Source organism: Saimiri boliviensis, chromosome 2 (assembly GCF_048565385.1).
Source record: "Saimiri boliviensis isolate mSaiBol1 chromosome 2, mSaiBol1.pri, whole genome shotgun sequence".
In the NCBI taxonomy this organism is placed as follows: domain Eukaryota; kingdom Metazoa; phylum Chordata; class Mammalia; order Primates; family Cebidae; genus Saimiri; species Saimiri boliviensis.
Window position 1 is genome coordinate 92,594,464 of NC_133450.1, and position 19,460 is coordinate 92,613,923.

Here is a 19,460-nt window from a genome sequence, read left to right on the forward strand (position 1 = left end):
AATTCTTGAGCCTCAGCCTCCTGAGTGACTCGGATTAAAGGTGTGTGTCACTATGCCTGGCTAATTTTTGTATTTTTAGTATATTTGGGGCTTTGCTGTGTTGCCCAGCTGGTCTTGAACTCCTGACCTCAAGTGATCCACCTGCCTTGGCCTCCCAAAGTGCTGGGATTATAGGTGTGAGCCACCACACCCAGCCTGGTGGTAAATTCTTCTAAACCAGTGACTTTCAAATTTGTGTTTTTTTTTTTTGAGACAGAGTTTCACTCTTGTTACCCAGGCTGGAGTGCAATGGCGCGATCTCGGCTCACTGCAACCTCCGCCTCCTGGGTTCAGGCACTTCTCCTGCCTCAGCCTCCTGAGTAGCTGGGATTACAGGCACGTGCCACCATGCCCAGCTAATTTTCAAATTTGTTTTTTACTATGATCTACAATGAGTAAATTTTATATTGTGATTCAGTATACACATTTATCAATGTCCTTACATACACAAGCATGACATGTTATACACACACATATATATGAAACTGAAGGTTCCATGAAACAATGCTTACCTTTGTTACCTTGAACGCATTTTTTTTTCTTCTTTTTCTTCTTTTTGAGATGGGAGTCTCGCTCTGTTGCCTAGGCTAAAGTGGCATGATCTTGGCTCACTGCAACCTCCACTTCTGGGTTCAAACAATTCTCTCTGTCTCAGTCTCCTGAGTAGCTGGGATTACAGGCGCCCGCCACCACACCTGGCTAATTTTTGTGTGTTTTAGTAGAGACGGGGTTTCGCTATGTTGGCCAGGTTGGTCTTGAACTCTTGACCTCAGGTGATCGGTCTCTCAAAGTGCTCAAATTATAGGTGTGAGCCACGGCACCCAGTCCCTTGTGGTATTTTTAATTCTATTTTCGTTAAGAAAAAGCTGGTCAAATCCCACTCAATTGACTTCATGACCCACAGTTTGACAATCAGTCTAAATAAAGCACAATCCTGCGAGTGGAGAGACAGCACTGCATAGGTTAATGACCAAAATTCTAATCACTGAAAGAGAAACTTAACTGTGTAGATACAATCCATATGTTGAATGAATATGCTATAATTTTAGTGGAAAATTACGACATTCTAAATAAAAACAGTACAAGTATTCTCTATCAGTGAACTTGCTTGTTTTAAGCTCTGCATAAATTGAATTCTAGTGTTTTATGTTTCTAAGAATGAGCTTTTGTGTGTTTCCCTTCTACTTTCAAAATCTGTTTTGAGGGAAGATACTATTAAGTAGATTCTACTCTTTCCATCTTTTACCCTAGCCTCAAAATCCTCAATGGACACACTACTACAGTTTTTTGGTTTAAGTTCTGGCATGCCAGGGCATCATGGGGAATGCTTTCTTTTTTGAATTCCTTTTTTTTTTTTTTTTTTTTTGAGACAGAGTCTCACTCTGTTGCCCAGACTGGAATGCAGTGGCATGATCTCAGCTCACTACAACTTCCACTTCCCAGATTCAAGTGATTCTGATGCCTCAGCCTCCTGAGTAGCTGCGATTACATGTGTGCCACTATACTCGGCTAATTTTTGTATTTTTAGTAGGTATAGGGTTTGGCCATGTTGTCCAGGCTGGTCTAGAATTCCTGGCCTCAAGTGACCTGTCTGCCTTGGCCTCCCAAATTGCTGGGATTACAGGCAGGAGCCATCACTCCTGGCCCTGAATTCTTGTGTCTTAGATAATATGCAAGCATCCAGGGTAATGTGTGATTCATTTAGGTCTCATAACACCATAATCCAAGGATGAGAAAACTGGGTCCGATTTTCTGAGCAGTGTTCCCCTTTCAGTTTTAATCACACACACTTTTATATGTGAACAACCACTGGCATTAAAGACACCTTCAGCAGTTCAACTACCTAAGGGACTATTTCACTTAGCTGAGAGAAGTATCAAGTACCTTCCTTAATACGTTACATCCCAACAAATACTTTCAGGTAACACTTCTAATAGATGATTATGACTGTTATTTTAAAAACAGGACATAATCTCCATTTAGTTTGCAATGTTTATTATACAATGAACTTAAAAAGATTTTACGCCATTTCTGGCCACTCATGATGGCTCACACCTGTAATCCCAGCACTTTGGGAGCCTGAGGTGGGCAGATCACAGGGTCACAGTTCGAGACCAGCCTGACCAATATGGTGAAACCCCATCTCTAACTTAAAAGAAAAAAGTAGACAGGCATGATTGTGCACGCTTGTAGTCCCAGCTACTTGGGATGCTGAGGTAGAAGACTTGCTTAAACCCAGGAGGCAGAGGTCACAGTGAGCCAAGTTTACACCCCTGCACTCTAGCCAGGAAGACAGAATGAGAATCCGTCCAAAAAAAAAAAAAAAATGCCGTTTCCATCTATTATACATCACCCCATGCTACTTGTGAGAATTACAACAAATCCTAAACAAAGTTTTGAAAGGGTTAAAGCTTAGATTTGGCTCATTTCTATTTATCTTTTATTACGCTTTTTTTTTTTTTTTTTTTTTTGAGACAGGAGTTTCGCTCTTGTTACCCAGGCTGGAGTGCAATGGCGCGATCTCGGCTCAGCGCAACCTCCGCCTCCTGGGTTCAGGCAATTCTCCTGCCTCAGCCTCCCGAGTTGCTGGGATTACAGGCACGCACCACCATGCCCAGCTAATTTTTTGTATTTTTAGTAGAGATGGGGTTTCACCATGTTGACCAGGATGGTCTCGATCTCTTGACCTCGTGATCCACCCGCCTCGGCCTCCCAAAGTGCTGGGATTACAGGCTTGAGCCACCGCACCCGGCCACCTTTTATTATACTTTTATCCTCATCTAAAGGCAACTATGTACAAGACTTGCAACTCTCCAGTTGCTTTGTGATGCGGGATCACTGGGATAGGAGTATGGCCCAATTATGTGCCTTTGTGTCTTCACCTTTATCTTGTAACTTTCTCAGCCTTGTCAACCCAACTTCCTAATATTACCACAATGTCTGTATTGAAAATTAAACATTACACCTAACTTTGGATCTGCAGCAAAGAGTCAGACAACTCCACTTTCAGGCCAAAAATTGTTGGCTTCACATTCACAGTGTTGGAACTGCTACTACTTGTCCTTCTCATGTGGCATCACCACTTTTTTTTTTTTAATATCGCATGAGCTAATCTTTCTAATATATACAATTTCCATCAAATGTAGATTACATTGTTGAAGCGCAATCAGATCTTTTTGTTTCCCTGAAAAACCCCCTTTTTAGGATATATTCCTGTTTAATTTTCTGTAGCTGGGTAAGCACTCTGTACTATTGCTGGGGCTGTTTTAAAAACTGTCTGTGCTGATCCAAATCAAACAGACCTTTAGAGGGTACTGACAATGATGTCTTCATTGAATATGATCACTGCTAAAGCTTTAGCTCCTTGTTTGCTCTGTAATGCTGTGCCAAGATCTTGGCCTTTACATGTTCCCAGAATCCCTGGAAACATTACTTATTTGTTTGTGTCAGCATTAGAATGGTTTTGCATTCACAACAAAATGTGAATCTCTTACTGGGTTGAAGTTGTTTTCTCTACCTAATCATGAGACTTGCAGCCTGTTGGAACAGAATTTTAAGTAAAACATACCAGAAGTCAGAGTAATAGGATTCCTTTGTTTTTCAACCTTTCTTCCTAAATATTACAGCATTAACATTTAAAAATTCTGAGGGATACTGATGAGAACTACTGATTAAAGATTCACAATATTTCACTTTTAAGACATAAAAAACCACTCCTCATATCCTAGCCTGATGACTTAAAGGTATCAGCAGGGTATCATAAAAATAATCTGAACACTCAAAATGGGCTTTATTTAAATATCATAAAGGCTAAACATTATGGCTATACCAAAATAAAACACTAAGAATATGAGCAGAAATAACATTTCACAATTTCTGTTTGGAGCTTTTAAAATAATACACTAGTAATTGATTCCTTTCTATTTTGGCTACATTTTGAATAAGAGAACAGAAGCATTTAAAAAAAAATGGGTCCTTTTAAAAAATAACAAAAAGGCAAGTCAATACCAAGAACCAAGCATACTCCCATCAAAGGGAACAGGGAGGCCTGGGGAGTGCAGTCCACTCAGTGGTTAGATAACATGGGTGCCACACGTGCCCACTGGTGCGTGTCAGCCTTGATGCCAGGGCAGCAGGGCCCTGAAACGTGGAGAGGCAGACAGTTTCACTGGCTCCTCAGGCCAAAGTCCAGCCAGAAGTTGGCTTTGTGGGGTTCCTGTCGTCCTGCCAACCCATGGCACTCCTGGGACACTGCTAGGAAAACACTGGCCAAATCCTGCATGAGAAGTCACCTCCATCACAATCTCCTCAATGTCGGGGGTCAGACTACAGGAAACCCCTTTTATCAGATTTTATGGTGTCTGTACACTAGCCAAGGAAAGTAAGGGAAAGAAAAAGCAAGCAACTTGTTTAACCTCATATAATAGAAAGGAAAGGATTCTCCAAAGCAGTTGATCTGGGAACGAAGCCCAACGTCTCTAAATCTCAGCTCAGGGTACTAGGTTTTCATTTACCCACGGTTTTTAGAAACTTAAATCATTAAGATCCTGTCTACTCTGGGCTATCGTATCATTGGTTTCTCTAACAGAGAGTGGCCCAAAGCCATTGTTGGACACATACAAAATAATCTGTGTACCATTTGACAATAATATATACACAAAGCACATTCAGCCATACACGTATCTCCACAGTACAGACATATATTTAAAAAGTTTTTTAAAACGGAGAGGTCTTCAGCTGTCATTCTTAGGGCTACTAATAGGAAGTATCACTTTTAATAAGGTTCCTCAAACATCACATGCATATGTAGATGCAGAGATGAATACTCACATACCTGTGTGTAGAGGTTCAGAAACAAACACCACCACCACACACATGCATGCAATCTCTCTTCTGAACCAATAAAGACAGTGCTTTGCTAAGGAATGTCTGAATTTTATTGTACTTTTTTTTAAAAGAAAAGAATATCATAATCTTAAACAATTTCTTTCAAATGGATAAACTTAGACAATTTATCAACGCTTCCTTACATTTTTACACCACGCTGAACTCCAACAGGTTTTTGTTTTAAGGTAAACCAGGTTTTCGGTTCTTCCCTGTGGAGAAGTTACTTTCAAGTCAGTGAAAGTTCTTGGCCCATGATTAAAAGTCTTTGCCAATTAGTACTCAACAACTTCAATTCATTTTTTTCTGGTTCAAGATGAGTAGGAGCCTAATAAGGCTGTGATAAAAGGGCAAAAGGCACCGAGAGCCAAAAGCGGATTAATGAGCTCCTCCATTTATTTGTCTTCCTAACAGCTGAACTGTTACAACTATTGACACTCTTCAAAAGGTTCCGCTCTGAACCCTGTCCAGGCACTGCAGGCTCCAATGGACATCTTCAAATCCAGAGAATGGAGGGGCAAGAGCTTCCCCTGTGTGATGCCAAAACCAACAAAGCCCCATGGATCAGGTAATGAAACTTCAGCTTTTCCCCCTTTGAGATGTATTTACTGGCAGCTGACAAGGGGCAAATTCAGCTCGAATTGTGCAGTCAAGGCCCTGTCAAGCTTTTAGAGGCACCCTTGTCTTGAAGCACCTTCATGACTGGCATTTCACTCAAAAGCCCTCGGCACTGGTCCTTAACAGCTTATGACATCACAAAGGACACTCCAGACAGATGCCTACATGGCATCCTGCAGCATTTTAAAAGAGAATTAGTGGTTTTAATTATGGTCGTAGTATGAAAGGGAACCATGCAAGCTCCACAGGAGACCTTTGATCAGACCCTTCTGCTAGTACAATGCCACGGAACTGTGACTATTCCTGGTAAGGGGCCTTTTCTTGCTGAATGACTCGCCAGTGATCTTTGAATGCAGACAAGCTTCTAGCCCTCCCTCTTCATTAGTGAGCATTTCTATACAGGGGCCTATATAGTGCTTGGAGTCTAGGAGCTATACAATTGGGGGGAAAAGAAGTCCTACAGATTCTGGCCTCTACTTAGGAAGTGCTGAAGGACTCTGAGTGACTTTATTCATTAAAACAGGTTGCTATTAATTAACTGTCATAATAAAATAAAGAACTATTATTTGCATTTCTTACTATGTTCTCTTTAGTAATATGTATAAAAGATGCTTGTAACAGAAATGAATTTATTGAGCCCCTTCCCCATCCCCCCCAGTCCCTGCCTTTTTTTTTCCCCTTTGCATTTTGGCAGCAGGAGCCTACTAATTATTGGGCCTAGATCTCTGAGTTCAAATAGAAGTAAAACATAAATATAAAATTAAGTAAATGCAAAATCCTTTTTACTTGCCAATCAGTTTCTGCAACTGAAAGAAGCAAACATCAAATTAGTTTTTTTTTTTTTTTTTTTTTTTTGATTTCAGAGAATGTTCTAAGACAATAAAACACAAACTTTTTTCAAAGTATCATCCACTTGGTGTTTAGCTTGAAGTGTAAGACTAACAACTATAGCTACTTTGTAAAAAATGTACTCTCACCTAAAGCCTAGTAAGATTCATTTTTTTTTTTTTTTCCAGAAAACATAAAATGTCTTTGGTCTGGTATTACTATGAAAAAATTTTAACCTTTAAAACTGATCCCAATAAGCATGGCCCTTAAACAGTTCATGGTCAATATTTAGTTATATGAAAATAGTTCATTCTCTTCTAGAATCTAGTAAAGCACAGTCATCTGGTGAAAGACTGAAAGTCAGAAGACGTTTCAAAAGCTTCTCACTGAAATGTTAATTTGGTAACATGGGATAAACAGAATTTTGCATGAGTGGGGAGATCTTAGTCACTCAACACCCCATGAAACAGTCCTGCTGGACCATGTTACCTATATCTGGGAGATGATTGTATCTCAGAGATGACTCAGTTTTAAATGTTTTATGCAGTTTCTTTTCTTGAAGGAAAAACTTCGGGACTTCAGAATTTTGGAAGCTGAATGACAAGCAGGTTTTTCAAGTTTTGCTGTCTCAGACGTTTTTCCTACTTCTCAGACTTTGCAGTTCTTTTCTTAGGTGCTTTATAGCACCTAAAATATCAGCATGCTGTGGATCGTTCCGTGCTTTCTGAGAATACAGGCGAAAATGTTTGATGGTTTCAGATAACAGGACTTCAGGGTCGGCATCTCGTGCCTGAAGGCGCAGCATCCGCTCACAGGCGATGGCATAGTTCTTGTGCCAATTCACTGGGTGCTCCTTTTGTAAATAGACAATCTCCTTATAAAGCTAGAAAACAGCAGAAATGTTGGTATTCCATTGTTAATTCTTTTTTTTTTTTTTTCCCAAAAACAAACACAGAGGAATTAACAAGAAAAAAAAAAATCCAAGCAGCCTCCAGTAAAAATCTAATGATTGCTAGGCCATGCAGAAAATGCAAGGATGTTACTGTAATTATTACAGTAGCGGGAGGTAAATATGCTGCATCTAAAACTGCTTCTGAGGTTTTCGGATGTTGCAGGGGAAACCTAAGACACACTGTGTCAGGACAAAATGCTCTTCCTTCAGAAAGATGTTCTGGGGAAGTGATTTAATTTTAATTCATGGAAAGCTATTTACTCAACAGGTTAGAAGGGTTGAAACTCTAGATTTAGCTATTGGAGAAAAAAAAAAAAAGCTTTCTTTAGAAGACTGCCCAGAAAAAGAACTTGAAGGAATTTAAATGTTTGTCCCATATTTTTGACAGAAATTTCTCTCTACATTAAAAACAACACTAATAACAATGGCAAAGATAAAACAATCCAGACAAATTCGTTATCATAGAGGCTGGGTGTGACAGAATTTAAGAGACATCCCTAAAGTGAGATACTGGAAAGCTTCAGAGTATCCTGTAATTTACAATTTTGATAGTTAAAAGTTTGCCCATAGGAATTTAGAATTTCCTTTTTCAACATCAGAGAGTATTAATTGGATAGAGTTAGATTTTTTTTTTGACAGGGAGTTTTCTAGAGAAAACACAAAAAATTTAACAGGTAAAAAGGCAGATACAAATCTGTAAAACAGAATATTACAGTTGCTTATTTGGGAATGTCACGGCTTTCTTGGAGACTGTCAGGTTGCAGATGTATTCAAAGCCGTTTACCTGTAGGCTTTCTGAGAGCACAGAAAAGCAACAGTGCTTTCTCCAAGGAACAAGTGCTTTTTGAATTAGACATGACATCAGTTAGTTAAAAGAAACCCAATCATATTGTCTGTTTTTCCAATTTCCCACTCCGGGGCAGACAAATGCATACCTATTTTAAAATAGCACCCTCATGAAAAATTCCACAATGCATGTTTTGATATATCTTTCCATAGTTAATAACCCTTGGTCTTCCAGCTGCCTTTTACAGCAAACTTCCCCTTAGTTCCCTTCCTTTTATACCATAGGGAAGAGGCTGGGCATGGTGGCCCATACCTGCACTCCTGGCACTTTGTAAGGCCAAGGCCAGAGGATTGCTTGAGGCCAGGAGCTGAAGACCAGCTTGGCCCACAGAGCAAGACCCCATCTCTAGTTAGAAAAAATAAAGAAGAAAATGGGAAAGAATCATCACGCACTTTCATATACAGCAAGGTGACTGTCAGACTCCTACCCTTTATCCTCTTGGTAAAATTTTCAAAGCGTCTTTACCCTTTCCTCACCATCGTTTTTTCTCCGGTGGTTTCTCTTCACGAGCCCTCCCCATAAGACACGGGTGTAAAGGCTGTAGCACACTGCCTCACGCTTAAAGGAGGCATTCAGGAACTGTTCAGTTTTCAAAATCCTAAGTGTTGCTTTTTAAAAAAATTAAGTATAATACACATTTCCTTACAAATCTATGCCACTTAGATTGATGTTTGTTACTTTTCTATTTTTAATTTTTGTAGGTACACGGTTGGTATATAGATTTATAAGGTGCATGAGATATTTTGATATGGCTTGCCATGTATAATGATCACATCAGGGTAAATCGAGTATCTATCACCTCAGGCATTTATCTTTTATTTGTGTTACAAACAATCCAATTATACTCTTTTAGTGATTTTTAAATGGATCGTAAATTCCTGTTGACTGTAGTTACTCTGCTGTGCTATCAGATTCTAGATTCGTATTCATTCTAACTATATTTTTGTACCCATTAACCATCCCCAGCCCACCACCCCACACGAAGGTGCTGAAGTCCAAACCAGATGCCAACACTTCCAGCAACATTTCCCCAACTACTCCAGGGAATGGAGGCTCATTCAAAACCCACCTACTAGTGTTCAGGCATCAGGAAAACTGTACTACCTTCATCTGGAACACTTTGTTACTGACGCATTATCAACTTATTTTAGATGTCCTATTAAGCTCCATGTGCCATATCTTAAGAAGCCCATCATTTCTCATTATGTGGCATTATATTTCTTCCTCTATATTTATGTGTTACCGTGACATTAGTCTCAGTGGACCGTATTCTGTTAGTTAGGGACACCTTCAAATTATCCAATTTATTCCTATAACATTGGTTACTCCTGGTCCTGCTTCCCAACCGTGCTGACATTAAGTCACCTGAACTTAATGTTCGGTATGAGCTATAGAGTAGGATAATGTACCCCGCAACAAAAATATTTTTTATACCTAACAAGAACAGTCTTGAAAAACTAGCACGGGGGGTGGTAATTAAGTAATTATCACCAAGTAATTGGCTTCACTTGTCTTGTAAACATTGTCATACATCTGGAGACTGTGCAAAGGAGAAACCAATCATCTGTGTTCACTGAAAAAAATAACCCTTGCTGACCAGAAGGGACAGTAACAAATCCACAAACCAGCTTTAGTAGTAGCCTAACAACTGACCATGGGAGAGATCACTGATGAGAACAGAAAACAGTAAGTCTCCTATCTCTCCCAACTAAATATTGCTTGTTTTTCACAGAATTACAAGCTACTGGAGATAAACAGCATTATGCTATGAACAGGATATGAAGGACAATGTTTTAAAGTTTAAAGCCCCCTTCGATTTTTCTTTTTTAGGAAGAAAAAAAAAATCAAGGCCTGGAAAGGTTCATTGACTCACAGTTGACAACTAATGGCAGAGTGGGCCTAGAAGCGGGGCCTCCCTACTGCCAGAGAGAACTCCAGCATGCTGCCTTCTATAATCAGGTATCTTGCTGTCCACAAGTGGGGCACCTCGGAGGGTTCTGCCTTTGCCCCCGTGGCTCGCTCCTTATGGACTGCTCTCCCCTCCCTCTCTTGCCTCCTTGCCCCACCATCTGTCTGGTGAGCTCCTTCTGATCTTTCAAGATGACACTCCCATGACGTCCCCTCTGGAAGCTTTTCCTTCCTCCCTCCCTCGCCAGCCTACTCCCCAGCTTGCTCTGGTCCAGTGCACCTCTGCATGCCTCTCACAGAACTCACAAGAACGAACTGTGACTGAGGACCTGATCTTCTGTCTCCTTCTCTAGCCTGACAGCTTTTTGATAGCAGGGATAAGACTTGATTGTCTCCAAAACACTATTTGCATGGAGTGGGTGCTTAAGAAATGCCTTGTGGGCCGGGCGCGGTGACTCAAGCCTGTAATCCCAGCACTTTGGGAGGCCGAGGCGGGTGGATCACGAGGTCAAGAGATTGAGACCATCCTGGTCAATACGGTGAAACCCCGTCTCTACTAAAAATACAAAAAATTAGCTGGGCATGGTGGCGTGTGCCTGTAATCCCAGCTACTCAGGAGGCTGAGGCAGGAGAATTGCCTGAACCCAGGAGGCGGAGGTTGCGGTGAGCCGATTGCACTCCAGCCTGGGTGACAAGAGCGAAACTCCGCCTCAAAAAAAAAAATGCCTTGTAAGTGGATGAATAAGTGAATAAACAAGGAACTAGTGACCACAGTTTCAGAATAAAAGTGGTCACGCTGATTGGACACCAGGCTATTTTGATTTAGCACCAAACACTTGCCCTGGCTGAGTAGAAAGACAGCAGTCCAGAGATAGCAAAAATAGCAGCTCAGACACACAGGTCCTATGCTCTGATTTCATTGTCCCTTGTCAGGGTGTTAGTTTCCTACATAGCAGACTGTGCAAGTGTCCAAAGTGCCCAGTGCCGTAAGTCACAGAAAAGCAGAGACTCTTAGTGTCAAAGCAAGTCTCCTTTATCAGTTCCTGCTTCTCATCAGAGAGGACAGATTTGTGCAGGAGCTTCAGTGTGGTTGTGCCTTTCAAAGGTTCGTTTGCCTTCCTGGGGCCACAGTTAGAAGACAGAGCCCACCTCCATGACTGCTGATCTCCTCTCATGAAATCTCAACAAGCCATGGCCTTATCATTTCAAGTGTAGCCACGTCATGACTTTTGCATAGAGAGCAACCTGCTAGACCTTGTTTTATATGAAGCTATTATATTAGTTTCTCATTGCCATTGTAACAAATTACCACATACGTTTATTATGCGTGGTTTAAAGCTGTGTTTTTTTTTTTTTTTTTGAGACGGAGTTTCGCTCTTGTTACCCAGGCTGGAGTGCAATGGCGCGATCTCGGCTCACCGCAACCTCTGCCTCCTGGGTTCAGGCAATTCTCCTGCCTCAGCCTCCTGAGTAGCTGGGATTATAGACACGCGCCACCATGCCCAGCTAATTTTTTGTATTTTCAGTAGAGACGAGGTTTCACCATGTTGACCAGGATGGTCTCGATCTCTCGACCTCTTGATCCACCCGCCTCGGCCTCCCAAAGTGCTGGGATTACAAGCTTGAGCCACTGCGCCCGGCTAAAGCTGTGTTTTAAAGCAACATGTATTTATTATCTTGCACTTCCAGAGGTGAGAAGTCATAAAACCAGCGTGACTGTGTTCCCTGAGGAGGCTCTAGAGGAGAATCTGTTTCCTGACCCTTTCCCGCCTCCTCCAGAGGTGGCCTGCACTCTTTCACTCCTGGCCCCTTCCTCCATCTGCAGTCAGCGTGTAGGATCTTCGCGTGTCTGTCTCTCTCTGCCCTCTGCTTCTGCATCACGTCCCCTTCTCTGACTCTGACCTGCTTGCTTCCCTTTTATGAGGACCTTTATGATTATGGTGGGTCCACCTGGATAATCTGGGATAATCCCCGTCTCAAGACTCCTAACTTAATCCCTCCCAAACCCCGCTTTGTTACAAAGGTAACATACTCATAGGTTCTGGAGATTAGGACACAGACATCTTTTTTGGGCTCAGTCTTTGAGTCTTTTGACTGCATCTTGCACTATTCTGGATTGCTTGAGAGAGAAACAACACTGTCTGTCTAGGAAGACGCAGAGACCACCTTTTTCAGGGGGGTAAGTAGATTGAGGCCTCTGCGGATCTGGAGGACAACTGCAGCCAGTGAATCCATTTGTGTTTGGAGGGTAGAAGTGGATTTGGTCATGTCCTCTACATTGTCTGTAAGGACTTTGGAGAGGGAGGCATAGTAGGAGAGAGAGTTGGAAAGCCCTGCAGTTCCTGTAACTACTCCTAGTCCACAGCAGGGTATGAGCTGCACCGCCCGACGATGCTGGTTAGGAGTGCTGACTAGGATGGTTAAGGATTGGTTACCTGGGGCTATACTCACTTTTAGGCTGAGGAATACTAGGGTACAGGTGCCAGTCCAATTAGTGGGGAGGCAAATAAAGGTGGAGGTGTCGCATAAAAAGACACCTTAGCTTGGCAGACAGAATTGGCTGTGTATGTTGAAGAGATGTGAAAATTTGTTGTTTTTTCACGTCCCTGCAAGTGCAGCTGCAGTGAGTGGCTGCCGGGGTGCATTAAGAGGAGTCTGAGTGCCCTGCGGTGCTTTATTTTCCCAGTGCAGTAAGAAGCGTTTGGTGTCTACCAGAATCCAGTGAGAGGAGTTGTTGGTACAGAATGGGTGGAGGAGACAGTCTTGAGTTTTAGGTGATTCCGTTTCATAGGAGGGCAGCCAGGGATGGAGCAGGGACAGTGTCTGCCATTGCAGAAGCCTGACTTCTTATTAAGGAGTAGGGTGATGTTGACTTCTCGGGGGCTTAAAAAGCAGAGAGGAGTTTTGAGTATGTTTTGGTTGGTATGGTCAGTGGAGGGTTTGAGTTGTGAAGTTACACTGTTGGGGGGCAGGTGGCCTACGTGGTGGCCGGTGGGGGAATGGCACTGAATGCACAGTGGGGCCTGAGAGAGCAGAGCTGTGTGTGTGGTGATGGGGTTTAGTAGAGGCTGAGCTTGACTGACATAGGGAGTAAGGAAGGTGAGGTACGGGCGTAATAACAGAACTGCTTGTCCAGCGGGAGACTGAGGTTTGTTATGTTCTCTGAAGGATTTAGAGAGTTGTATTAGTTGCTGTAAATTATATTGAAAAAGTCCCCCTAATCGAAAGTGGGGGTGAAAGGTTACTCTGGTACGGATCCAGTCTCGTGTGGGGACGGGGACGGCAGTGTGGGCAGTGTCCGAGACAGAGAGGCACCGCCACCAGCTGCTTGCCAGAGCCAGGCTACACTGTTGAGTTGGAACTGAGTCGAGAGTGTGGTGAAGGCAGTGTGGGGAGAGATGCGGTAGGTGTTGGTGAGAGGGGGCAGGAGTAGCAAATAAGCAAAGGGTAAGGATGAAGGTAAAAAACTGGACTTCATTTGGGGTGAAATTGCACAGGGTGCCTTGGAAAGTAAGGTCAGTTATGCAATCTAGAAATGAGAGAGTAGGTTCTTCAGGGAAGAACCACGTAATATCCTTTGTGAGACAGTGAAGGAAGACAGTGAAGCGACAAGAACAGAGACAGGACATAAAAAAGCGGTAATTATTTCCCAGTGACTGTTATTCCTGCTATTAGTGCAATGATGAGGCAAAAAATTATGGCAGTGAAGGCTCTCTGCTTGCTGTTCCATGTTGAGGGGTCTACAGTACAGACACCTACTGCCAACAAGGGAGGGCGTGAGGCCGTGCCCTCGAGGAGGATGTGGTAAGCAATTTCCATTTAAGGGTGTTATAACCGTTGATCTCTAAGAAAGGAGCAGGAACAAAGGGGGTAATTTTGCCTGATTGTCTGGTGGCAGGTCTTTGGAATGGATGTGAGGTGGAGTCCGGTTGGCCCGAGGATGACGCTGCAGTATTGACCAGTGGTTGGCGAGGAAGGAGCAGACCGACCAGTGGGGGCCTTGGGGGCCTGTTTTAACGTGGAAAGATGAGACCAAGAAGTAAGTCCTGAGCGTTCGGCCGCCGTGGGGGTAGTGAGGAGAACCTGGAAGGGGCCTTCCCATTTTGGTTTAAGGCTTGTGGGATTGAGGGTTTTTACAAAACATACTCTCTTGGGAGTAGGGCCTGGTTAGCTGGGCCTTTGTGAGGCCTTGGGAGGGTCCGGCCGGCGTGTTCGTGGAGGGGGTGTTGGATGAGGGGGAGTGCTGGGAGATACTCTCCTAGTGGAGAGTTAAGAGGGGGCCTGTTTTATAAGAGGAAAGGGAATCCATACAGTAACTCAAATGGGCTAAGGAGGGTGCTTTTGGGCAGAAGGGAGGTCCAGGGCTTTTGGATTTCGAGAATGAGTTTGGTTAGCTGAGTCTTAGGGATCCCATTTGCCCTTTCTACATTTCCGGAGGACTGGGGTCGGTATGGGATACACAGGCACCACTGAACGCTGAGGGACTGAGAGACTTGTTGGGTGATTTGGGAGATGAAGCTAGGGCTGTTGTCTGCTTGTATGGAGTGCGGGAGACCAAATCTAGGGATGATTTCTGTTAAAAGAATTTGGGAGACTCCTGCAGCCTTTTCTGAGGAGGTGGGGATGCTTCCACCCACCTAGAGGAGGTGTCTATAGGGGAAGAAGAAACCTAGTTTATTTTGACAGGAGGCATGTGGGTGAAGTCTACTTGCCAGTCTTCTCCTGGGAGTGATCCTCTTAGCTGCTGTGTGGGGATGGGAGGAGGGTGGAGGGCCCCTTGAGAGGAAGTTAGAGCATACATCACAGTTGGAGGGTACGTCCTTTAGTGTGGTAAATAGGTGGGGAGAAGAGAAATAAGGGGGACGGAGAAGGTTCAGGGGGTGTGCACCGGTATGAAAGGACTGGTGAAGAGCTGTCAGAATTTCCTTAGTTTGCTCTTGAGGGAGGATGAGTTTGTGATTTTTGACTATCCAGCTCCTCTGGAAGGAGGCTCCTTGTTTGCAGTAGTGAACAATTCAGTAGGGCCATGCTGGGGTTGGATTGTGGAAGTGATGAGAACAGGGACAGAGGACAGAGAGGCTGCTTTTGCTGCCTTGTTGGCCTTTCCGTTCCCTCCTGAGATTTCATCTGATCCTGTCTGGTGTCCTCGGCAGTGTGTAACTCCTGCCGTAGCTGGGAGGCGTGCAGCTTGAAGGCGCTGGTAAATAAGGGGACCATTAGTGGTGGGGGTCCCTTTGGCAGTAAGAAATCCTCCTTCCTGCCCAACAGCGGCATGGGAGTAAAGGATGTAGTAGGCCTATTTGGAGTCTGTGAAAAGGTTGACGCATTTGCCTTTGGAAAGGGTTACAGCTCCTGCCTTTTGGGAGGAGGTTCCCTGAGGGTAGGGGTTTAGTAAAGAGTGACAACTGCATACCCAGCGATTTCATGGGAGTTGGCTGGTTTAGAAGAGGAGCTGTCTATGAATAACTGATGGTCAGAATCGGGGAGAGGCTCAGGGGAGATGTTAGGGAAACGAGGCTGTAAGTGATCAAGGACTTCAATACAGGAGGGGAGGAAGACAGTGGAAGCAGAGATGCAGGAGTTGGGGGAGCACCTTTGGAGAGGCAGAACTCAGGTTTTTCGAGAGAGGGCACGGAGTAGCCGGATACAAGAAGGGGAAAGGGTATGTAGGGCTCGGGAGGAGGGGATATCTTAGAAATTCTGTGAGCTGTGAACGGTGGTGTCTTGACCGAATGTTAGTTTTTTGCTGTCCAAGGCTCGGAGGCAGGTTGGCCATCCTTGAGCAGTGGTGTCTAGTTGTTTAAAGAGGTAAGCTACGGGAGCAAAGGAGGGGGGACTTCCTTTCTGTTGGCCAAGGATGCCAAGGGCTATTCCATGTTTCTCAGCTGTGTGCAGAGTGAATGAAGGAGAGACGTCAGGCAGAAACAGCAGGAGGGGTGACCAGAGCAGCCTTAAGTTTGTGAAAGCTTGGGATTATGTGGTGTGAAGGGGCTCATTCAGAGGGCCTTTGGCAGGTTCACAGAGGGGGCGGGCTAGGAGGGCAAAATTGGGAATCCATATTCTGAGAAACCTGCTAGCCCTAGGAAAGAAAGGATTTCATTTTTTGAGGTGGGTGGGGGCAGGCTGTCTATTAGTGCTGTCTGGGCTGAGGTCATGGCTCGGGTCCCAGGGGCGGGAGTTGGACTCCAAATACGCTACTGTTAAAGTGGAGAGTTGTGCTTTGGAGGGGGAGACCCTGTATCCCTTATTAGCGATAAAGTTCAAAAGGGTAATGGTGTGAGTCCTCTTGGGAAGGGCTACAGAGAAGAAGGTCATCCACATACTGGAGAAGCCGACTAGGAGAAAGGTCTAGAGGTGAGGTCTTGAGCCAGAGCTTGCCAGGAGAAATGAGGACTGTCCCTGAAACCTGGGGGGAGGATGGTCCATGCGAGTTGTGACTGGAGGGAGTCAGGATCAGTTCAAGTGAAGGCAAAAAGATTCTGGGAGTTAGGATGAAGGGGAATAGTAAAAAAGGCATCTTTCAGATTGATGGCAGTATAGCGGGTTGGGTTGGAAGGGATGAGGGGAGCACGTAAGGGTTGGGAACAACTAGATAGATGGGAGGGGCTGCCTGACTGACAGCCCTGAGGTCCTGGACTAGTCAAGAAGAACTGTCTGCCTTTTTGACAGGGAGTATGGGAGAATTAATTATATGGAGAATGAGTTCGTCTGAGACGGCTGTGTGAGAGGAGTTTATGATGGGCTGTAAGCCTTTTTGATGAATTAATGAGATGGGACATTGAAGAATCCTAGGAAATTTGGAGGGTCCTTTACTTGGATTTTGATGGGGTCATGGTGTACTGCTACAGAAGGGATGGTAGCATCCCACACTACTGGATTAACAAGGGAGGTGGGGAGTGGGTACTGGTCAAGGGCTGCTGTGGTAGCGGAGAGGAGGAGAGAGTCTGGTTGTGGGGGCCAGAGGAAGGTGATGGAAGCTCTGAATTTGGCTAGGAGGTCCCTGCCTAGATTCAGAGTAGGACAGCAAGGCATGATAAAAGAAAAAAAAAAGGGAGAGAACAGTATTAAATAAAGAACAAGTAAGGGGCTTGGTGGCCTGCAGATGTGAGGCAAGTCCATCAACTCACAAAACTCAGACTGGAGAGAGAGGAGTTGGTCCTGGGCGTTCAGGCAAAGCTAAGTATGTGGCCCTGGTATCAATTAAAAAAGAGATCGGCTTACCTGTCACTAGTAGAGTTACCCTGGGCTCGATGTAGTGATGGCAGATGGGGTCGCGGGCCTTAGGCCTCATCAGTCTTCAGCAGCCAAGCCCAGGAGCTGCAAGGGTGCAAGGGATTCTTCACCTTTTATCGTGGTGAAGGGGTTATGGGTTGGCGGTACAGGCTTTTCTGTCTGCCTGCTGAAAGGACAGTCAGAGTTCCAGTGGCCTGTCTGCTGGCAGACGGAGCAAGGGCTTTCTGGCACCCGTGGATTGGGACATGCCTGTGCCCAATGGCCTATGCCCCCGGAAGTGCACTGCTGTCAGGATTTTGTACTCCTAGGTACCATAGCCAGGTTGGCAAATGGCTGTTGCTAGAAGCTGGTATTTAGCACCGTCTCTTTGGGCCTTGTCTATTTTACGTTGTTCATCCCTATTACTGAAGACCTTGAAGCCAGGTTAAGGAGGTCTTGTTGTGGGGTTTGAGGGCCATCTTCAGGCTTTTTGAATTTATGCTGGATGTTGGGGGCAGACTGGGAGATGAAATGGGTATTAAGGACAATTGTCCTTTCTTGGGAGGCAGGGTCAATGTGGGTATATTTCTGGAGAGCCTCTGTCAGACAGGAGAGGAACTGGGCAAGATTTTCATCAGTTTTCCGGGAAATTGGAGTTTTTCAAAATTTACAGCCTTATGGACAGCTTTATTAAGACCTGCCATGAGGCAAGTAATCATGTACTTACAAGATGCTCAGATCTGTAGGCTGATATTCCCAAGCTGGCTCCTCTCGGGGGGCAACAGCCGCCCCTACAGGTTTAGTAGGGTCCTGCCAGTAATGGTCATCAGCATGTGCCTGCGCTGCAAGCCACATTCTTTCCTTTTCTTCGGGGAGGAGACGAGAATATGCAGGTCACACCAGGTAAGTTCATAAGACTGGGTAAGATATTTAAATTATTTGATATAAGTGTCTAGATCAGAGGAGAAAGACCTAAGGTGCTTTTTGATTTGGGAGGGATCAGATAGAAGACATGAACATGGACAATGACTTCCAACCACTTCTCCAAGGGGGAGTGAGGGAGCTGGCTGTGGGGGATGCCGTGTTCAGGAGCAGGTGTGGGGTGAAGGTAGGAATTGGGAAGGGGAAGGGGACAAGTGGAGAGCTGGAGCAGGGATCAAAAGCGGAGGTTCAGGGTGTTCTGGCTGAGGTTCGCGGTGTTGGCAGGTTTTGCATTTGCTAAGGAGTGTTTTACTAAGGAGTGTGATATGGTGCTGAGAAGGATGTAGATTCTGTGGATTTGAGATGGAGAGTTCTGTAGATAGGTCCAGATCTGAGTTCAAGTATTGGATATCCTTGTTAATTACCCATCTTACTGATCTAATATCAACAGTGGGGTGTTAAAGTCCCCTACCATTATTGTGTGGGCGTGGGTCATTAAGAACTTGCTTTATGTATCTGGCTGCTCTTGTACTGGTGCATATATATTTAGGATAGTTAGCTCTTCTTGTTGAATAGATCCCTTTACCATTATGTAATTGAAATTAATTTACACATTGACTTTCTTCACAGAATTGGAAAAAAACACCTTAAACCAAAAAAGAGCCTGTATAGCCAAGACAATCCTAAGCAAAAAACCAAAAAACCCAAAGCTGGAAGCATCATGCTGCCTGACTTCAAACTATACTGCAATGCCACAATAATAACAAAAGCATAGTACTGGTACCAAAGCAGAGATAGAGACCAACAGAACAGAGGCCTCAGAAATAATGACACGCACCTACAACCCTCTCATCTTTGACAAACCTGAGAAAAGCAAGCCATGGGGAAAGGACTCCATGTTTAATAAATGGTGTTGGGAAAACTGGCTAGCAACGTGCAGAAACTGGACCCCTACTGTCACCTTACACTAAAATTAACTCCAAATGGATTGATTTAAACATAAAACCTAACACCATAAAAACACTAGAAGAAAAGGTAGGCAAAACCATCCAGGACACACGCATAGGGAAGGACTTCATGACTAAAACACCAAAAGCAACGGCAACAAACGCCAAGATAAGGATCTAATTAAAATTCAGAGCTTCTGTACAGCACAAGAAACCATCATTAGAGCAAATGGGCAACCAACAGAATGGGAAAAGAATTTTTGCAATCTACCCATCTGACAAAGGGCTGATATCCAGAATCTAC

General features: G+C 44.2%; 1 protein-coding gene across 3 annotated transcripts in view; it reads right to left on the reverse strand.

Annotated features, from left to right (window-relative positions):
• Window positions 1-4,953: 4,953 nt before the first annotated feature.
• The window catches only part of TMEM260 (transmembrane protein 260), a 74,469-nt gene continuing 59,962 nt past the window's right edge, over window positions 4,954-19,460 (reverse strand). Inside the window, exons 16-18 of one of the 3 annotated variants that reach the window (XR_005579357.2) lie at window positions 18,016-18,154; window positions 17,298-17,393; window positions 7,163-7,252 (exon numbers count right to left, since the gene is read on the reverse strand). Coding sequence is in view for 1 of the 3 variants with exons in the window: in XM_003930497.4 (XP_003930546.1) it covers window positions 6,998-7,252 (255 nt within the window). In the remaining 2 variants the exon portion in view is untranslated. Of the gene's footprint in view, window positions 7,253-17,297; window positions 17,394-18,015; window positions 18,206-19,460 lie in introns of all 3 variants that reach the window. The other 2 variants (XR_012516306.1, XM_003930497.4) reach the window with 2 other exon arrangements.